Source organism: Schistocerca piceifrons, chromosome 7, assembly GCF_021461385.2.
Source record: "Schistocerca piceifrons isolate TAMUIC-IGC-003096 chromosome 7, iqSchPice1.1, whole genome shotgun sequence".
NCBI classification, from domain to species: domain Eukaryota; kingdom Metazoa; phylum Arthropoda; class Insecta; order Orthoptera; family Acrididae; genus Schistocerca; species Schistocerca piceifrons.
The window spans coordinates 87,512,910-87,536,013 of record NC_060144.1 but is presented as its reverse complement, the minus strand read 5'-3'; the positions used below and the strand labels follow the sequence as shown (position 1 = coordinate 87,536,013).

Sequence of the window (23,104 nt, the reverse complement as noted above, 5' to 3'; positions counted from 1 at the left end):
GAATAGAAGACATCGTATGATTTATGACAAGACGCAAGTTTTATCCCCGGCATCATCTTTCTGGGACTGCGTCATTTACGAAGCAAAACATATCCGTACAGCCGATAATCTCATCAACAAGGATACTGGATTTCAACGGAGCACAGCCTGGAATCCTGCATTGGCTGCTATTAAGTCACGACGCGAAAATCCAGATTGTTCGATAACAGGCCCGTCATTACACTGGCCTAGTACGGCCGTTGGTGAGTAACGCAGCGTACAGCGCTCACGAGCGGGAGAGCAGCTCTGCGATTTTCGGCAGAGGGAGTTTGAATATGGCAAATCACTGCGCATGCGCAATTTACGCGGTTGCGCATTCTTCGCACGCGTGTTCTAAAAACGGGGCGTCGGTGTGCGGATACCGTCAGTCGTGCCTAGCCACGAGCAAGGCTGAACCACATGAAGATGTCGGACGGTTGTTTCGCGGAAATATTGTGGAATTGGCACAAAACCGTGAAGATTATTTACAAGTGAGTATCCATTTAGGTGCCTTTGAAGTTAGTAATTTAACGAATATATGCACAAAAAACTAAAGCTTTCACTACAGAGTTCATAATATTTGATAATTACAAAGGGCTTCTTGCACAAAAGGTAAACAGCCAATATCTACCACAGATAGTTTCTTTTAATGAAATTACTGAAATTTTCGTTGTTCGTACTACAGTAAATTACAGTTGTTGCCCTGTTGCTAACAACGACAAGAAAAACGACCAAAATTACATAACAGACCACTGCACAACGCCTAGCACCGGCCAGCCATGCTGCGTTTCACGTTGCCTCTCAGTGACAGTAGATATTACACGCAGTATGTCCGAGGAGTGGCAGACTAAAACACCTTTTCAAGTAATGAATGATGTCGAATACGCGACCACTGCTAAACTTCCAGCTTCTCCTGCTTATTAGCTTGTTTGTCCGTCTCTGGAACGAAATACATCACTGATTCTGCATATCAGAGATCCGACAGTTTGTTGGTAGGTTTGTGGAGAAACGTGGTATCAGATGTCTACGCACAGGTCAAGTAATTCGCGTAAATGACGAGCCACTGATTTGTGTACGTAGTGATGGCACCCGATGGCGACCCAGATGGGTTCCATAGTGTTATGGCGTTCTCCACCAGACATCACGGCGCCTAGAGTATCAGCAACCAAACTGACAGCCTGCAGCCGCGGGTTGCCCACTTCGCGGGCACACCGAAGCACTACCCAACCGACAGGCAATATTGATGAACGGCCACAACAACAACAACAACACAGCAAGGACACCAGCGGCCCACATAAACATAAGGAAGAGGTCGCTGCAGATCCCGGAACTATTTTCACACATCCAGCCACGTGATGGAAAATAGTTCCGAGGTACTCATCCGCCGGTGCGCTATAAAGGCCGGCGCTCGGCCGCGTATCGGCAGGTAATCCACCGCCAGCAGATGTGGATAGCTGCCGCCCCGGCAACTGGGGTTGGATCTTCTCGCTGATCTCTGGATTAGGTTTGGTATAGTGGAGAAGTCTCTGGCGGAGACTAGTAGGAAATCATTTCAGTTGTTTTCTATATTATTCTTGTATGTAGTTGTGATTCGAAGACGGATCACTGTTTTGTGTTGGTGTTATATTTGGAGAATTTGTTTAGGCTAATGGAACATTCCAATAAATTGTTTTCGGACTTTGATCGTTAGTTTCTTCTGCTTACGCAGACATATCACATAAGATTTTAATCTGGCGAATTTAGTGTCTGAGACATCAACCTGAGTCCACTATAACGCTCCTCCAACCACTGTTACGCGGTCCTGGCTCCGAGACGTGGATAACTATACTACTGAAAAATGACATCAGGTGTCAGGATGTCTTTGATTACTACCACAGTTTACATGCAAGCGAAAGGGGATATCTCCCATGGAATAATACTGCTCCCACAATCCTGAATCATTGGCGCTCCACGTTTTGAGCGGCCGTTCATTTCGATGGCGACATTTGAGGAAACGACCAGCGACCTGGTGTAGCAAAAATGCCATTCAGCCGACGAGCCGACGCATTTCCGTTGATCGACGGTCGAACCCCGATGCCCAATGCCCACTGCAGTCGTAATTGACGATGTCGTTGGACCAACATATAAACACGTAGGGGTAGCCTGCTGCGGAGCTCCATGTTCAACACTACGATGGATGCAGTGCTCTGAAACACTTGTGCGTACACTATCATTGTCCTCTTTTTAGCGTAGAGCTGCCACAGATCGTCATCTGTCCTACTTTACAGAGCGGATGAGCTTCAGAACCGCACATTCTCTGAAGAGTCGTGCACGTCCAACCATTTAGCGCCTAGCGGTAGTTTCAATCCTTCTACCTCTTCTACAATAGCTCGTGAACATTCGACCAGCTTCGTCGTTTTCGAGATACTCGTTCGCAGGCTCTGCCTATTAATAATCTGCCCTAAGTTGCTTATCTCAATGGATTTATCCATGGGGTGATCGCCCATAAGTGTCTGTTCCGCTTACATGCTTTTGTTACCGCGTCAACCAACGTCGCGGTGGGCAGTGATCATAATGTTTTGGCTGTTCAGTGTATATCGGAGAATGAAGTTAATGAGTATCTCCAAAATCCGGGAGAGGCTCGTAGATCGAGACATTACAGTCATTTCTAATAATATCGAAGGAGTATTAAACTCTAAGGAAGAGCTGTTACAAAGCTCTGCCACACCAATAAATGTGACCTACTGCACGCACAAGAAAGTCATAGGCACTGTAACCAGCACAGTCGAAAGATCCCAGGAATGAAACTAATCGCAGAAAGACCTCATGCCCACTATAGTAGCGCCATTTTTGCCAAACGGTACCTGTGAATCTCTCACTTTCAATTACAAAACACAATAACATTGAAATTATCACGGTCGAAACTGGTGACCAGGTAGTTTCATCCATCATCAAACCTCCAGTCGAGGACTGCTTTAAATCATCATCATCCTTGAAAATCTTCAGGGTTATTAGGCCGCGTCATGTTTCTTCTAAAATGATCGACGTTTCGACCCCTATGCTGGGACCTTCCTCAGGATCTTCTGGTGTCTACTGCTATTAGTGACAACGGTCACGAAAGCCTGCAGACTTACATCCTCCTCCATACCGCGTTTACAACAGCCGCAGCACTGCCAAGCGATACCCTGAAGACGACGTACGCGGACAGGCCGGTCTAGAATGGGCAGAACATCATCAGCCGCCACAGCAAACTATCCCCATCTTTCTACTGTGACAGATGGCAAAGTGATTACAATCCTGACCTCATTTTTGTTAGTGAGAACCTATCCCAACAAACTGTCAGTTCAATATGCGTACCAAATCCACATTCACAACACCGGCCAATAAGGGTCCGTTAATATCAGCTGTCCGACCACAGGTTCTGTTCCCGTGAGGCTATTCCTAGAGGCTGCAGAATGTGTCCTTACAGGGACTTACTCCAGCAACATACATCCTCTTGAACTAACAGATGGACTGTTTCGAAAATCATTAAGTGCAGAAACCAGCGCTAGTGGTCAACGTGTCATTTCCTCTGTTTCCGAGTCAAAACGTACCCAGTATATTAAGGGAGGAGGTAAATTTGGGAAGAAACATCTACAAGCCGTGGGGTTACTAAAACCCCTCACTAATTATGCAATCCCAAGCAACATATCTGCAAACCAAAGAGCAAATAAGTTTATGGCAAGCGGCAAACAAAGCGAAACTTTAGACAAATCAAAGAGAGAAACAGAATCATTTTATGAACATATCAAAAACACTCTGCAAGATCTTTCATGATGATTGATCTTAATAGAGCACCAACAAATGCAAAAATTGCAAAGCATTTGTATTGAACAACTCAAAGGTTTTGGCCCCAAAGGCAAACAATGGCTCTTAGATTTACTAAACAACTGCATAAAGAACTAGGGAATTCCCATCTATGGAGAAATGCCAGAATATTTGTAGTTTTAAAGCCTGGTAAAACTTCAAAAGATATAAAAAGCTATAGACCAATCTCCTTGTTATGTTATCTATACAAAGTTCTCGAATGAACGACACTGAACAGACTGTCAAAAATTATAGAACCAGTACTCATACCGGAACAAGCAGATTTCCGACCATGGAAAGGTTGCACCTTCAAGTGTTACACCTAACGCAGTGGCCATAACAATAAAATTAATTACCGGTGTAGTTTGCGTCGGTCTGACAGAAACATAGGAACAGCTTACCATTCCATATTGCTAATGAAGCTCTATGAAATAACAACGATCATAAACTAGCTTGGATATTAGAATGCCTACTACAGAAGCAAATTTTTGTTGTTGAGATAGAAGGCCACAGAGGTAGATGAAAGAACCAGGAAAATGGCCTCCCATAAGGAAGCATCCTAGCTCCCGTCCTGTTCAACATTTACAACAACGACCAACCGTGCCTAGCAGGAACAAACAGTGTCACCTATGCGGACGACCGTAAAATAACAGAACAAGGGACAAGTTTCCAACATGTTGAAAGGAAGACCTCAATAACTACTACCATTATACCAGTTGAAACGGAGTCGATAAACACTTTAGCATGCGGCTTCAACTTAAAAGAACAGCTAAGTATGAAGAAATTCAAGGTCATCTGATAAAATACTCAACACAGCATTGTTGTTGTTGTGGTCTTCAGTCCTGAGACTGGTTTGATGCAGCTCTCCATGCTACTCTATCCTGTGCAAGCTTCTTCATCTCCCAGTACCTACTGCAACCTACATCCTTCTGAATCTGCTTAGTGTATTCATCTCTTGGTCTCCCCCTACGATTTTTACCCTCCACGCTACCCTCCAATACTAAATTGGTGATCCCTTGATGCCTCAGAACATGTCCTACCAACCGATCCCTTCTTCTGGTCAAGTTGTGCCACAAATTTCTCTTCTCCCCAATCCTATTCAATACTTCCTCATTAGTTATGTGATCTACCCATCTAATCTTCAGCATTCTTCTGTAGCACCACATTTCGAAAGCTTCTATTCTCTTCTTGTCCAAACTATTTATCGTCCATGTTTCACTTCCATACATGGCTACACTCCATACGAATACTTTCAGAAATGACTTCCTGACACTTAAATCAATACTGGATGTTAACAAATTTCTCTTCTTCAGAAACGCTTTCCTTGCCATTGCCAGCCTACATTTTATATCCTCTCTACTCCGACCATCATCAGTTATTTTGCTCCCCAAATAGCAAAACCCCTTTACTACTTTAAGTGCCTCATTTCCTAATCTAATTCCCTCAGCATCACCCGACTTAATTAGACTACATTCCATTATCCATGTTTTGCTTTTGTTGATGTTCATCTTATATCCTCCTTTCAAGACACTGTCCATTCCATTCAACTGCTCTTCCAAGTCCTTTGCTGTCTCTGACAGAATTACAATGTCATCGGCGAACCTCAAAGTTTTTATTTCTTCTCCATGAATTTTAATACCTACTCCGAATTTTTCTTTTGTTTCCTTTACTGCTTGCTCAATATACAGATTGAACAACATCGGGAACAGGCTACAACCCTGTCTTACTCCCTTCCCAACCACTGCTTCCCTTTCATGTCCCTCGACTCTTATAACTGCCATCTGGTTTCTGTACAAATTGTAAATAGCCTTTCGCTCCCTGTATTTTACCTCTGCCACCTTTAGAATTTGAAAGAGAGTATTCCAGTCAACATTGTCAAAAGCTTTCTCTAAGTCTACAAATGCTAGAAACGTAGGTTTGCCTTTCCTTAATCTTTCTTCTAAGATAAGTCGTAAGGTCAGTATTGCCTCACGTGTTCCAGTGTTTCTACGGAATCCAAACTGATCTTCCCCGAGATTGGCTTCAACTAGTTTTTCCATTCGTCTGTAAAGAATTCGTGTTAGTATTTTGCAGCTGTGACTTATTAAGCTGATAGTTCGGTAATTTTCACATCTGTCAACACCTGCTTTCTTTGGGATTGGAATTATTATATTCTTCTTGAGGTCTGAGGGTATTTCGCCTGTTTCATTCATCTTGCTCACCAGATGGTAGGGTTTTGTCAGGACTGGCTCTCCCACGGCCGTCAGTAGTTCCAATGGAATATTGTCTACTCCGGGGGCCTTGTTTCGACTCAGGTCTTTCAGTGCTCTGTCAAACTCTTCACGCAGTATCGTATCTCCCATTTCATCTTCATCTACATCCTCTTCCATTTCCATAATATTGTCCTCAAGTACATCGCCCTTGTATAGACGCTCTATACACTCCTTCCACCTTTCTGCTTTGCCTTCTTTGCTTAGAACTGGGTTTCCGTCTGAGCTCTTGATATTCGTACAAGTCGTTCTCTTATCTCCAAAGGTCTCTTTAATTTTCCTGTAGGCAGTATCTATCTTACCCCTAGTGAGATAGGCCTCTACATTCTTACATTTGTCCTCTAGCCATCCCTGCTTAGCCATTTTGCACTTCCTGTCGATCTCATTTTTGAGACGTTTGTATTCCTTTTTGCCTGCTTCATTTACTGCATTTTTATATTTTCTCCTTTCATCAATTAAATTCAATATTTCTTCTGTTACCCAAGGATTTCTACTAGCCCTCGTCTTTTTACCTACTTGATCCTCTGCTGCCTTCACTACTTCATCCCTCAAAGCTACCCATTCTTCTTCTACTGTATTTATTTCCCCCATTCCTGTCAATTGCTCCCTTATGCTCTCCCTGAATCTCTGTACAACCTCTGGTTCTTTTAGTTTATCCAGGTCCCATCTCCTTAAATTCCCACCTTTTTGCAGTTTCGTCAGTTTTAATCTACAGGTCATAACCAATAGATTGTGGTCAGAGTCCACATCTGCCCCTGGAAATGTCTTACAATTTAAAACCTGGTTCCTAAATCTCTGTCTTACCATTATATAATCTATCTGATACCTTTTAGTATCTCCAGGGTTCTTCCATGTATACAACCTTCTTTCATGATTCTTAAACCAAGCGTTAGTTATGATTATGTTGTGCTCTGTGCAAAATTCTACCAGGCGGCTTCCTCTTTCGTTTCTGTCCCCCAATCCATATTCACCTACTATGTTTCCTTCTCTCCCTTTTCCTACACTCGAATTCCAGTCACCCATGACTATTAAATTTTCGTCTCCCTTCACAATCTGAATAATTTCTTTTATTTCATCATACATTTCTTCAATTTCTTCGTCATCTGCAGAGCTAGTTGGCATATAAACTTGTACTACTGTAGTAGGTGTGGGCTTCGTATCTATCTTGGCCACAATGATGCGTTCACTATGCTGTTTGTAGTATCTCACCCGCATTCCTATTTTCCTATTCATTATTAAACCTACTCCTGCATTACCCCTATTTGATTTTGTGTTTATAACCCTGTAGTCACCTGACCAGAAGTCTTGTTCCTCCTGCCACCGAACTTCACTAATTCCCACTATATCTAACTTCAACTTATCCATTTCCCTTTTTAAATTTTCTAACCTACCTGCCCGATTAAGGGATCTGACATTCCACGCTCCGATCCGTAGAACGCCAGTTTTCTTTCTCCTGATAACGACATCCTCTTGAGTAGTCCCCGCCTGGAGATCCGAATGGGGGACTATTTTACCTCCGGAATATTTTACCCAAGAGAACGCCATCATCATATAATCATACAGTAAAGCTGCATGCCCTCGGGAAAAATTACGGCTGTAGTTTCCCCTTGCTTTCAGCCGTTCGCAGTACCAGCACAGCAAGGCCGTTTTGGTTATTGTTACAAGGCCAGATCAGTCAATCATCCAGACTGTTGCCCTTGCAACTACTGAAAAGGCTGCTGCCCCTCTTCAGGAACCACACGTTTGTCTGGCCTCTCAACAGATACCCCTCCGTTGTGGTTGCACCTACGGTACGGCTATCTGTATCGCTGAGGCACGCAAGCCTCCCCACCAACGGCAAGGTCCACTGCCTGAAAGACGAAAGAAAGGCACCACCAAGAAATATCATCCTCTGTAAACTAACTGGTACATCTTGCGGGACACTTCCTTGTGTTCGGAGAACATCAGCTGTTGCCCTCTATTGTTCTGCAGCAGAATTTGCCTGTTCTTTCTGATACAGCCCCATTCATGCCAGACAGGCTGAGATTGCCCAAAACGAGACTTCCAGTATCACCAGAGGCTTCCTGAGACAAACTCGATTCCGAAAGGTCTTCTGTCTAGCGGGTATCCCAAACCCAGACATCCGCCGTGAATATATCACCTGACTAAAAATTAAAAAAAAAGCAATAAATGTGGAGATCCATTCTCTATATGCGTACTCCACTGCAACTACCTGACTCAAATCAAGACAATGTTTCCTCCCTGCCACAGAAACCTTCACTGAACAACTTCCAGCTTCAGACTAAATTCCTGGCACGATCAAGATCATAACGTCACAGAATGGTGTGACAACATACTTTCAGAAAGCTTGCCGACATGGAAAATGTCATACGGGCTACAATGTGAAGTCGGCATTTGTAAGAGCAACTTGAAGAAGTGGGGATTTCCTTGTGACTCCACCCTGCGCAAATGCAGAGACGATCAAACCACCGGTCATCTCCTGAGCTGCAAGCTGTGTCCAGCTACATGCTTCCTAAAAGAACTGATGGAAGCTGCCGTGAATGGCTAAATATAGGCCACATAGCAATCAAAATGGGTGTCATTATGTAACATGTTTGTAGAAAGCTGGTAATGCTTATGGTACCAGACTTGTTTTGATTATATGATGTTTGTTCTCTGACACGATAAAATAAAATTAAATCCAAAGAGGCATCGACGATGCACTGCCAAGAGGAGTTCTTTGGGTTGGGTAAAAGTGTGACATTCCTTGGATTGCAACAGCTGATAGGACGACTTGCGCAAGGATTCGTTCTGTTGCGCTGTGGTGAGGCTCCAGTTAGTCGTTGTCCCGCGGAGATGAGATCGCTAAATGCTACTGGCTTAACTACCGTATTGCGAATGTAATTGCTTTAGTTTAGAATGAATGTTCTCCAAAGTCGTGGTTAGGTACGGCAAATACCTCGTCATTAGTTGGCCTTCCGATATGAAACAGAGAGTAGTTACTTTTTGATACCGGATGACTTGTGTGTCTATTGGAACAGAATATCCGTATATACTGTAACACCACGAGGTAAAACTTGCACCAAGACCGCCAAATGGCGCGACCTTTCATGTGCAGCGACACAGGTGTGAAAACAAAGTATGAGTCGAGTGTAAATCAATATGTAATAAATCAGGTGACAGATTATGGATCCTTAGATGACGAACAACCCCTGGTGTGTTAGTACTTTACGTATGTTATATTACATATATGTTAAATATATCGAAGTAGATAAGAATTCATTCGCGAATTAAGCCATTAAAGAAATTTGAGAGGAAAGAAGCTTTAGTATAGTAATTTCTGATGTATGGAGAAATAGAAATCTGGAATCAAATTTCAGCTGCCGTTATTTTGAGGAACTTGATTTTTTACTGGGGAGGTGGTGACAGTTAAAAACTATTTGAGTGTTGAAGGAGAGTCTTCTTGATTGTGAGATGCGTAGAAATTCAGAAAAGCGCGACATTCTGATGTCCGAGCCTGCTTCAGGCTAGGGAGCCTATGGAGCCGAAAGGAAGTGCCCAACTTCTGTTTCCCAACAGGCGAGTACTAGCCGCTTATCTGCCCATCAGGTTGGCATCAGCGCTAGTCTGTGAAGTCATGGCTGTGGTCAACTTTTAACAGCCGTTGCCCGCGTCCCATTCTCTGAGATCTCACTGGAAAGACCAGCAGTGCATTCTCACCTGCCACCGTATATTGCTACAAGCATTCCCTGTCGCGCTTTAGTTCAGCTGAGAGTTCATTACTTTGTACAGAGCTTAGTAACATCATCCGACCTCGATCACCATTTCGTTCGCTTGGTGATCGCGAATATTTCGTGATACTACTGCAGAGCAGCGACGCCAACCGACCGGAGAGATCCATCCTAGTCCTCCTCCCTTTTTGTGGCCTACATTTGAGTCTCATGGTTCAGCTTTCTCTCTCCGAAGTGTCGGTCTGAGTGAGTATCTGTGTGTGTGTGTGTGTGTGTGTGTGTGTGTGTGTGTGTGTGTGTGTGTATGTGTGTGTGTGTGTGTGTGTGTGTGTGTGTGTTTGTGTAGCTGTAGACCAATACTTGCTTTCTATACTGTTTTATGTTTGTTCAAAATCACCGAAGGCTGTCCGTCCTCAGCTAAACAGCGATCTGTCCTATTCAAGTTTCAGAATAAATATGTATTTTTAGTACTTCTTCATCGTTTTCTTCTTAGTATTGTGAATCACTGACACCTTTCCCCAGTATCCAAACAAATCACTGGCTCCCTGCAAGTAGGGATATAGTCGAAGTCGTCCACGATCTGATACTGGATTGGAAATAAACCTGAAATTCCGGTGTCCTGTTAATGCTTACCTGGACAAGGTCTTTTCACTTACATCGCCTTGGTTTACAAGGACTGTAGCAGACAGGTTATGCATTGGAGTGCAATATTATCGCCATCGATGATTGTGTTAGATTTCAAGATACTTTCTCTTTCAGTAGCACGTCAGTTCGATTCGTTCATATCATAACGTTTTACATACTATAATATAATTTACCACATTTGTAGTCAGCGTAAATTTCGATTTTGGTTGAAGAGGTAATCAGTACGTTATTACGAAATATGGCGCCCATGATCCCGTTTCTGTTGAGATCATTGTCATTCCTTTTGCAACTATACTCAATGTCTGCAACACATCACACGATTGTTGCATTCCCTATTCGGTTGCATCGACACTCCTAAATACCCGCTAGAGCTGAAAAAATCACGAATATGATTTTATATTACGTGACTTTTAAGCATTTCTCGGTAAGTAATTGAGTACAATTACTACATTAGCCAAGGAAAGCTCTCTGGTGTTCAGAGGTCAGGATTTTTGCATTTAAGTGAGATTCAGTGTAGTTTCAGAGTATGAAAGTGCCATAAACAAGTGCGTTGCAGGTAAGATTGTATATAAAGCGAGTTCCGTTACGCTGAATTTCACAATCTTTGCACTCACTTAGTTCCACTTATTTGTTTTGTAAAACTGAACAGTTATTTCTTTCTGAGACAAATCTCTCTGTGTTCCCCCAAATAACTTATGGTCATACAGATTTTTAGCCAGCGTTTACTGGATAAACGTATGTATTAATAGCAAGTGGTTAACGCTGTTTTTGACTAAATAGCTGATAAAAGGAAGAACACAGTTAGCTTACAGAATAAGCGACCCTTGTGTTTGTAATAATCAATATATGTGTTTAGTGTCTCTTAAGATCATGTGTTCGTATTATGCACTTTTACACAACAGGAGACAAGCGTCTCTTGGATATGAGCGATGAAGAACCCACTTACAACTTGCAGGAGTTTTCTGCCTCCCTCATTAAGAAACCCAGTGTCTTCTGAGAAATCAAAATTGTGACACTAGGAATGCCTAATATTGTAGGTGAACGTCGTGTTATAATATTCCTTCTTCGAAAATAAGTCAACAGTTACGCAGTGAAAATGAATACAGGATAGAACGTTCCTTCGCATCATATATTCTGTAGATAAAGTGTCACTAGTGAAGATTTGGTGATCAGTGTCTAAGGTCACTCTTCTACCGCGTATGGCAACAATGAATCTTACACATTAGTAATCCTCGTCTCGCCCCCCGCCCCCTTCACGATTCTTTAATGAATCGAAGTTCCGTATACGAAAAACCTTCAAATATCTGATAACTTTACAGATGATTTAATTTAAAGTTAAAGATGTAAAACCTTTGAAACGTCCCCTTAGAAAAATTATAAATGACTGTGCTTAAACTGACACACAATATTTATAGCGCAACGCAATCTGACTTTCAATAATCCCTACAAAAGAATGGCCCTGACTAACAACAACCTATACCTTTCATGAATCACTTACCTCACAAAAATCTTCATTACTCTAACTACTGCAATACAGCGAGCGCCAATACTGCCAGCTAAATAAAAGATTCTAACTACTGAAGGCACTAACTACTGATAGGCATACTAAGCAAATGAAAGATTTTGATAGAGAACAAACAATGTATTTACCTTAATAGTGTTCAAAAGTCATCATATATATATGTATATATATATATATATATATATATATATATATATATATATATATATATATATATATATCAGTTCATGACATCCAGTCTTACAGATTTACTGTCTCTGATGGACACACGTCTAGATCATCCGCTCTCAAAACTCCATCTCACTCCCCACTTCCATCACTGCTGGGGGCTCACCTCCAACTGCGCGAAGGTACGCGCTGTTAACAGCCAACCGGCCAACACTACAATAGCAAATTCCAACAATGCAAACCAGCCACAGACCGCACACAGCACAGTCAGTGATTTTCATACAGAGTGCTACGTGACGTTACCAACATAAAAACCTAAACAGAATACTTACACCTTCAAACATGACGTACAGAGTTCGTTGGGGGACTTTAAATGCGCTCATTATCAAACTTACTATAGGTAATTTGCGAACGATTTTAAGAAAAGCTAGTTTATCACTCATCTTGATATATACGGTGTCATATAACCTGAACTGTGTCTTGTTGAATGATACGATCTCGTAGTTACATTCAGTGGCGTACGTGACTATTGGTTGTTGCGAGTAGAGTTAGTAGGAAACAAGTAATAAATTCGAACACCATGCCTGAATCTGATATTTTACTGCAAGAAAAGCAAACATATAATACCTGATAAGCTTTTCTCATGTCATTAGTATCAGGGAAATGACAGCGAGAATGAGTTTCAAAAAGGTTGGAAAGTACGTGTTAAGTTTGTTGGAAGTCTCTAAGTACTCGCATTCTCAAATAATGGATGATTATAAGTTTGAAACTGTAATACTTGTCATATTAGATCTTTAACGTAAGTTTATAATCCTCAATGATTAGATTATGATAGAATTTTAAATTTTTAAATTAGGTCAGTAATTAAATGAAGCACTGAAATTCAAATTTTTGTTGACCGTTAGAGAGGCTGTCAGAGATTGATAATGAGTGACCCATTTCTGTGTTTAGTGATATATGGGAGGCGTTGAAAAGAAAAGGTACGAAACAAAAATGTGGGTATAATTGAAGCCTTTACTCAAAAGTAATTTGTCAGACGTGTGAGCACAACTATCGCACTGTTTCACGAGACTAAGGATTCCCAGTTCCCAAAATTCCTGTGGCTGTGAAACGAGCCAGTTCTCCACAGTGCCATCCAGTTCGTCGTCCGAATTGAAGCGCTTCCCTTTGTTGTTTTATCGGACCAACACGTGGAACTTCCAGCATGACATGTTCGGTCAGTGTAGCGGATGCTCCAGCGTCTCTCACTTGGACTTGGTCACTACCCTTTGTGTGACCCACGAGACGTTATCGTGGAGCAGAATCACCCCTTCCGTCGGCATCCCAGGCCGTTTGCTCTTGATGGACTTGAGTAGGCTACAGAGAAGCACAGAGTACGCATCATTGTTAGTGGTCTTTCCGTGCTCGAGGAATTAGATGAATATAGGACTTCGGACGTTGAGAACGAGGGTGAGCATCCCTTGCCTGCTGAGGGCACAGTTTCAAATGAAGATGGATATGACGACACATGCTTCCGTTGCACACTGTCCACTTAGTATCTACCTCGAAGTGGTGGTACCGGCTCTCGTCACCGCGGCGATCCGCTACAGGAAATGGGGGTCTTGATGATACCAGAACAGAAGTTAGAATCCTAGCCCCAGTCTTAGTTCCTTTTGCGGTCGCTAAGCTTCTTTGAAACCCAACCTGCTGTGGACAACTATCCATCCTGCTCCAACACTAGCCCCCACTATCACCACCAAGTGGTTCAAATGGCTCTGAGCACTATGGGACTTAATATCTGAGGTCATCAGTCCCCTAGACTTAGAACTACTTAAACCTAACTAACCTAAGGACATCACACACATCCATGTCCGAGGCAGGATTCGAACCTGCGACCGTAGCAGAAGAGCGGTTCCGGACTGAAGCGGCTAGAACAGCTCGGCCACTGTGGCCGGCTATCACCGCCAACATTTACCTTTGTGACACAACGATTACTTCTCACCAAGCCGTTCATTTTGTCGGTAAGTTGGACACTGATTAGAGTGTTTCCCTGGCCTGTTTCGGATCACCACTCAAGCACTCCCTTCAGTTAAGTGGGCACTCCACTTTCTCACTGATTCGCTGGACACATGACATGGTTCGCCCATTTACGCTGCTTCTCACTTGCGTCAAGTGCCCACGCATCTACACTACCATGCGTCCTAGACGTCTCATTACATCCTCAAGCCGTATATGCGAGTTTCATTCAGCATGGTTGTTACGTCATTTCGTACCTTTCGATTTCAACATTCCTTATAAATAGCGACTTGTCGTTACAGAACTACTTTGATAAGCTGATGTCATAGGCAACGTTGAAAACAACAGTAAAAAGTGCAGTGTACAGACTGTAGCTAGTCCGACAGATATTATTTCAATTTTTCTCGTTTTTGGAGAAGTAGTCTACATTTAAATCTACATCCATGCTTCGCATGCCATCTCACGGTGTGTGGCGGAGGGAACTTTGAGTACCTCTGTCGGTTCTCCCTTCTATTCCAGTCTCGTATTGTTCGTTGAAAGAAAGATTGTCGGTATGCCTCTGTGTAGGCTCTAATCTCTCTGATTTTATTCTCATGGTCTCTTCGCGAGATATACGTAGGAAGGAGCAATATGCTGCTTGACTCCTCGGTGAAGGTACGTTCTCGAAACTTCAACAAAAGCCCGTACCGAGCTACTGAGCGTCTCTCTTGCAGAGTCTTCCACTGGAGTTTATCTACCATCTCCGTAACGCTTATTAAATGATCCTGTAACGAAGCGAGCTGCTCTCCGTTGGATCTTCTCTATCTCTTCTGTCAACCATATCTGGTGCGGATGCCACACCGCTGAGCAGTATTCAAGCAGTGGGCGAACAAGTCTACTGTAACCTACTTCCTTTGTTTTCGGGTTGCATTTCGTTAGGATTCTTCCAACGAGTGTCAGTCTGGTATCTGCTTTACCGACGATTAATTTTATATGGTCATTCCACATTAAATCATTCCTGATGGCTACGCCCAGATAATTTACGGATGATGCTTAAGCCCAGATAATTTATGGAATTAATTGCTTCCAGTTGCTGAGCTGCTATATTGTAGCTAAATGGCAAAGGATATTTCTTTCTATGTATTCGCAGCACAAATCACTTGGCTACATTGAGATTCAATTGCCATTCCCTGCACCATGCCTCAATTCGTTGCAGATCCTCGTGCATTTCAGTACAATTTTCCATTGTTACAACCTCTCGATATACTACAGCATCATCCACAAAAAGGCTCAGTGAACTTCCGATGTTATCCACAAGGTCATTTATGTATATTTTGAACAGCAACGGTCCTACGACACTGCCCTGCGGCACACCTGAAATCACTCTTACTACGGAAGACTTATCTCCATTGAGAATGACATGCTGCATTCAGTTATCTAGGAACTCTTCAGTCCAATCACACAGTTGGTCTTATAGTCCATATGCTCTTACTTTGTTCAATAAACGACTGTGGGGAGCTGTATAGAACACCTTCCGGAAGTCAAGAAACACGGCATCTACCTGGGAACCTGTGTCTATGGCCCTCTGAATCTCGTGGACGAGTAGCGCGAGATGGGTTTCACACGATCGTCTTTTTCGAAACCCATGCTGATTCCTACAGAGTAGATTTCTAGTCTCCAGAAAAGTCATTACACTCGAACATATAAGTGTTACAAAATTCTACAACTGATCGACGTTAGAGATATACGTCTATAGTTCTGCACATCCCATGTTTCCTGTGCATTTCTCCGGGCACGAATGGAGCTAGTATTTAGCTATTATATATTTTTTTCTGTAGTTTTAGATCGTGTGGTAGGTTTATAGGAAAACGCAATACGAATTCTCCGATTAGGAGTTACACGAGATTACACCAGGTATGGTGTGTGGAGAGGGCATGTGGGGTCGACTGGAGAGAGAACGGAACAATACTGGCTTGTGAAGGTGCAGTAGGCGAGGGGGAGTGTGAATCAGAAGTTGTGCGTTAGGTTGGGAGGGGTGGGGGTGACCACTGCGGACGGTTGCTCGCATTGTCGCCGAAACTCTTTCGCGCGCCGCCGGACGCGGCATGAATGACGAGTAGCTGGTGGCCGGAGGCGCAGAGGCCATCCCGGGCTACTCGGCGTGGTGTGGTCTGCGTGCAGCCTGCTTTGTGTCGGGGATTTAATGTGTAGCGCGGGGGCCGCCAACGGGCGCTGGCGAAAGCTTTCTGCCACCCTTCCGCTGTACGTGCTTTTTGTGACCTGCTTAGCATGAATCACTCAGATGTTTCGGGAATATGAAATCTCCAAAAGAAGCTTATTTCAATAGCGAAACGCTGCGCAGTCAGAGAACTAACACTATGCGAGAGAAAAAAAAAATTCGACGGCTGGTGATATTATTTATACTTGAGTTGGATAAAAATGTGTGGCAATGTAGTTATTATTCAAGCAAAACTTTATCCGCAGAAGCTCACCGTATTATATATCCTTAATATAATACCCTCCGTCTCGATCACCTTCCCCCACAACCGCAACGGATCCATCTTTACCTACATCTCTCAATGGCCGCCCTATGGCACGGATGGTGTCTTTTGTTGGTTGTGTAGCGCATGCCACGAAGAGATTCCTTTATTTTGACCCACAGGCATCGGGTAATACGGTGGATGTTCCAATAAATCCCACCCCCACGTATGCAGGAGCTCCTGCATGGGGTTCGCCGTGTGGCATCGCGCATTGTTATGAAGGATGATGGGATGCAATGCCAGAAAACAAAAATGTTGTGAGCTCCGACCACGTGGCACTTCAGTCTTACCAATGAACGTTGTTCGTGTTTCCTAAACATGTTTCTGAGGTGCTTCAGCTAATCTCCTGCACTTTCAGACATTTCGCACTGAAACGGACTTCAATACAGCCTTTGCGGCTGTCTCCACTACTTCGGTATCACCCACAGAAAGCAGACATGCCACGTGACACACATCATTCATTTTACGTCAGTATTGACACTATTTTTTATCCAGCCCACACACTGATCAGCAAGAACATTATAACCATCGACCTGCTATCGATATAAACCCGTCCAGGCGATAGTAGCAGCGTCACCTGGAGAGGAATGACTGTTAGACTCACGCACAGCGCATGTAGTACCAGTGAGCATGCTGTCCGTATAGAATGGGGAAAGCGCGCAATCTATCTGAGTTCGATCGAGTGCAGATTGTGGTGGCCCGGAGGCTCGGCACGAGCATTTCGGGAACTGCGCGACTCGTCGGGTGTTCGAGGAGTGTCGTGGCGAGTTTCTTCAACACGTGGTGAAACCACGTCCAGACGTCATGGGATTCGGCGGTCACCCCTCATTAAGCATGTCGGACGTCGTAGTCTGAGCAGAGTGATCAAACAGGACAGGCGGCGAACTGTGACATAGCTGACAAGAGACTTTAATGCTGGGCAGAGTACAAGTGTGTCTGATCACACAGTGCATCAAACACTTCTAACAATAGTCCTCCGCAGCCGACGACCCATGCACGTGCCAATGTTAACACCACGTCAACGGCAACTGAGACTGAAATGGGCAAGTGATCATCGGCACTGGACGTTTGTGCAGTGGCAGAGCGTTGCATGGTGTGATGAATCCTGATAACTTCCTCATCACACCAATGGGAGGACGCGAATTCTTCTTCTTCTTCTTCTTCCAGGGGAACATCTCCTTGTGCTCTGGGAAGGATTCATGTGGGCATCAGTGGGTGCAGTGGAGCTCGTGCGAGGCACCACGATGGCCGACGAGTGTCGTACACTGGTTGCAGACCACGTACATTCCCTCATGATGGTCATGTTTCGCGACGGCAGTGCCATCTTTCAACCACATAACGCACCATATCGCAAAGCCAGGACTGTAACTGAGTGGCTCGAGGAACACAGTAACGAGTTCTAATTGTTGTGCTGGCCTCCAAACTCGCCAGACCTTGTAAGTATGCTGTTTATGTTTTCTTATTGGCAACGTTACGTAGCGCTCTGTATGAAAATCACTGGCTGTGCTGTGTGCAGTCTGTGGCCAGTTTGCATTGTTGTCTGCCATTGTAGTGTTGGGCAGCTGGATGTGAACAGCGCGTAGCGTTGCGCAGTTGGAGGTGAGCCGCCAGCAGTGGTGGATGTGGGGAGAGAAACGGCGGAGTTTTTAAATTTGTAAGACTGGATGTCATGAACTGCTATGTATATTATGATTTTTCAACACTATTAAGGTAAATACATTGTTTGTTCTCTATTAAAATCTTTCATTTGCTAACTATGCCTATCAGTAGTTAGTGCCTTCAGTAGTTTGAATCTTTTATTTAGCTGGCAGTAGTGGCGCTCGCTGTATTGCAGTAGTTAGAGTAACGAAGGTTTTTGTGAGGTAAGTGATTTGTGAAAGATATAGGTTAATGTTAGTCAGGGCTATTCTTATGTAGGGATTATTGAAAGTCAGATTGTGTTGCGCTAAAAATATTGTGTGTCAGTTTAAGCACAGTCTTGTGTAATTGTTCTAAGGGGACGTTTCAACCTGAACCCGACCAAACAGATATGGGATGTGACTGAACTTTGCGTCAGAGCTCATCGCCACCCTCCCTGGAATCTACGGGAATTAGGCTAATTGTGTGTGCGGATGTGGCGTCAGCTCCCTCCACCGACCTACCAAGGCCTCATTGCTTCAATTCCACGACGCGTCGCCACTGTTATCCGCCCCAAAGGTGGACGTACCGGCTATTAGGTAAGTATTCATAATGTACTGCCTGATCAGTATGCTTTGCAGAATGAGTAACAAAAAGTCAGTGAATGAATCAGGCTCTCGTGGCCACTTTTTGAAGTTTGGAAATTGCTACGTTTTCTTCACTTGGCAGTAATATTTTTTTAGTATATCCACTATCGCAGTTTCGGTTTTATGGCCATTACCAAGTACACGTGAAACATATTACGCATAAATACATATACAGGATTTTTCACGGTTCCTAGACAGACTTATCAGAGAGAATTTTGCTAAGGAATCCCTGTACGGAAATGTACAGTTTGATGATCAGGTCACTTTGAGATCTCACGCTTCACCTTACGTATACAAACTGAGAAGAGTGCGCCGTAGTAAGTCCCTGTCTAATTGTAATTGCGTGATTGCGACAAGACACGCCATTTTCGTCCAACTACCACTGTTGCTAGGTACTGGTACGGTGCGTCCGCAGCTTGGGGGGCTCGACGGACCTAGCGACGTCCGACGTCACGTGGAAGGCGATCCGACGACGAGTGTTCGAAACACTGCTGTACCAGAACTCCTGTAGAGCTCTTTGTCCCGCTGTCTATGTACTGTATAACGGGATATTTCAAAGCGAGCCGAACGGTCTAAGGCGCTGCAGTCATGGACTGTGCGGCTGGTCCCGGCGGAAGTTCGAGTCCTCCTCCCTCGGGCATGGGTGTGTGTGTTTGTCCTTAGGATAATTTAGGTTAAGTAGTGTGTAAGCTTAGGGACTGATGACCTTAGCAGTTAAGTCCCACAAGATTTCACACATATATGAACATTTTTTTGAAAGTAATCAAATGTATAAATTAATTTACCTCCAAACGGCTCATTTCCGGACACGGGTTCCTTATCAAAACATTATTTGGTAAGACACCTCTACAAACCCAAACAGCCTTTAACAGGAATTCTGAAACATGCTGTGTACTTGTCATCGAAATTTAAGTATGTACATCATAAGCATAATTATAATCAAGTACCGAAAATATTGTGTTTAGAAACTTTCGGATGACTGGGTTAAACAAAAATTTAAGAAAACTTTTCGTGTTGTCTGTTAGCTTTCGTCCTAAGACCTACAAATACTGCATTATACTGTGCTAATGTAGGAGGACATACTCTGTTATGTTGTTTTTAAGATTAACACGGCAACGGTGGCATGGGATTGACAAAAGCGGGTAAAATATGAGACAAACCTTTATCCATGTGTGAGATAGTAATTTGACTTATGTCTGTGACTTAGGTCTGATTTATCCACGCAGTGAAGTTCTTAACCCCCGACGCAGAGGGGTGTTATTAAGATTAACGTGTGTATCTGTGTGTGACATCGTAGCTCTCAAACGACAGGTCTGATTTTAATGCAGTTTTTTTGTTTACAACCTGGTTCAATCGGGATGGTTCTTAGCTATGTGCCATGAAAGACAACTATTTAAGTTTCATCAGTTAAATTAAGTAAAAATTATCTTCCGACAGCCGTGTTTCTTGAGAAACTCCAAGCAATACATAAGAGCTACATCAAGTTACGTAACACCAGATTAGAGCTTATGGTAAGACTAGTTCTAAGGTAGTTAACGAATACTTCGATACCACCAAAAATTTAACAGATTGTATATTACCCGACCCACAATGTGTAATGGACAAAAACAACAAAGTATGATTTTTCTTAATTTCTATCACCAATATCAACTGTACGGTTGACTTATACACAGAATCGACATCATTAACATTATTTCAGAACGTTTAACTGTAGTTACCAGAAATTTATAGTTAGTTAGAAAACCTGATGTCGTGAAATAATATAGTGCCATAAATTTCAATCAAATTTATAACTTAATTCTCGTGAATGTCTTATTACACTGCTATAGAGGTGTTAGGAGCAATATCTATGTTGCAATTAAAACAGTAATTAACTACGAAAATTCCAAAATTTCAGCTTACCTAAAAACAGACTTTTGGAACATTTATCAGTCATCTGATGTATTAAACTTGACTTGTGCAATTAATGAATCATGTCAATAACGAAACAATAATTAGATCAGTTGTAATTAACTTTTTCATTCGGTTCTCGACCATTCTGAATTAAACATCATTGATTTTCAGTCATTTTGATACTACGAACTTATCATGCAGAACTTTAACCTCAAATCCCGTTTTGGCAATTTCTGCTGTCCCACAATTAATGTCAGGTATAAAACCCAGTGTGAAATAATGATGTAGTTTATGATTTTACGGTAGGTATCGTTATTATAACTTCATAAACAAATTTCCACACAAAAATCAGAAGAACAATATTTATAAATCTGTTCGGACTGAATCATCATTTAGTGTTTTCAAAACCTTATTAACAGTTTGTTGTAAATCATTAACTCTTCATTATCAATCAGCGAATTTAATTGTACTTGACAATATGCCAAAGAACATACGTGGTTAAGATAGGGTTTATATTGAGCTGTGCAAAGCACTTAGTCAGTTGCAGTTTGGGCAATGTAATTACCCAAAGAGTGTATCAGTTGCCGTTTTCTCAGTCATGTTGGTAGAAAACAGTTTATGTGCGAACATCTTTGTAAACACTTACGGAAAATACGTCTGCTGTGAAAAGTATTCGTCAGTGTTTTGGAAAACTTATTTTAACATCCATGTTTTGATCATGCCTGAAATCCGGACAGATCTACAATATACACTCCTGGAAATTGAAATAAGAACACCGTGAATTCATTGTCCCAGGAAGGGGAAACTTTATTGACACATTCCTGGGGTCAGATACATCACATGATCACACTGACAGAACCACAGGCACATAGACACAGGCAACAGAGCATGCACAATGTCGGCACTAGTACAGTGTATATCCACCTTTCGCAGCAATGCAGGCTGCTATTCTCCCATGGAGACGATCGTAGAGATGCTGGATGTAGTCCTGTGGAACGGCTTGCCATGCCATTTCCACCTGGCGCCTCAGTTGGACCAGCGTTCGTGCTGGACGTGCAGACCGCGTGAGACGACGCTTCATCCAGTCCCAAACATGCTCAATGGGGGACAGATCCGGAGATCTTGCTGGCCAGGGTAGTTGACTTACACCTTCTAGAGCACGTTGGGTGGCACGGGATACATGCGGACGTGCATTGTCCTGTTGGAACAGCAAGTTCCCTTGCCGGTCTAGGAATGGTAGAACGATGGGTTCGATGACGGTTTGGATGTACCGTGCACTATTCAGTGTCCCCTCGACGATCACCAGTGGTGTACGGCCAGTGTAGGAGATCACTCCCCACACCATGATGCCGGGTGTTGGCCCTGTGTGCCTCGGTCGTATGCAGTCCTGATTGTGGCGCTCACCTGCACGGCGCCAAACACGCATACGACCATCATTGGCACCAAGGCAGAAGCGACTCTCATCGCTGACGACGACACGTCTCCATTCGTCCCTCCATTCACGCCTGTCGCGACACCACTGGAGGCGGGCTGCACGATGTTGGGGCGTGAGCGGAAGACGGCCTAACGGTGTGCGGGACCGTAGCCCAGCTTCATGGAGACGGTTTCGAATGGTCCTCGCCGATACCCCAGGAGCAACAGTGTCCCTAATTTGCTGGGAAGTGGCGGTGCGGTCCCCTACGGCACTGCGTAGGATCCTACAGTCTTGGCGTGCATCCGTGCGTCGCTGCGGTCCGGTCCCAGGTCGACGGGCACGTGCACCTTCCGCCGACCACTGGCGACAACATCGATGTACTGTGGAGACCTCACGCCCCACGTGTTGAGCAATTCGGCGGAACGTCCACCCGGCCTCCCGCATGCCCACTATACGCCCTCGCTCAAAGTCCGTCACCTGCACATACGGTTCACGTCCACGCTGTCGCAGCATGCTACCAGTGTTAAAGACTGCGATGGAGCTCCGTATGCCACGGCAAACTGGCTGACACTGACGGCGGCGGTGCACAAATGCTGCGCAGCTAGCGCCATTCGACGGCCAACACCGCGGTTCCTGGTGTGTCCGCTGTGCCGTGCGTGTGATCATTGCTTGTACAGCCCTCTCGCAGTGTCCGGAGCAAGTATGGTGGGTCTGACACACCGGTGTCTATGTGTTCTTTAATCCATTTCCAGGAGAGTACATCCCGTAATGGTCTTCATTGGTGGAGGAGATTCGACGGTTGAAAGCTATTTATTCCACTGCAAAAACTACATGACTCTCATACTACGATGAATCTGTCATTATGAGACGTATTTTAGTAAC

At 43.7% G+C, this 23,104-nt stretch overlaps 1 protein-coding gene across 1 annotated transcript in view; it reads right to left on the bottom strand.

The window, feature by feature from the left end:
- LOC124805454 (gonadotropin-releasing hormone II receptor-like) overlaps positions 1–23,104 on the bottom strand; it is a 152,344-nt gene that overhangs the window by 60,558 nt on the left and 68,682 nt on the right. Inside the window, exon 2 of the mRNA XM_047266017.1 lies at positions 7,996–8,057. Coding sequence (XP_047121973.1) covers positions 7,996–8,057 — 62 coding nt within the window. The remainder of the gene's footprint in view (positions 1–7,995; positions 8,058–23,104) is intronic.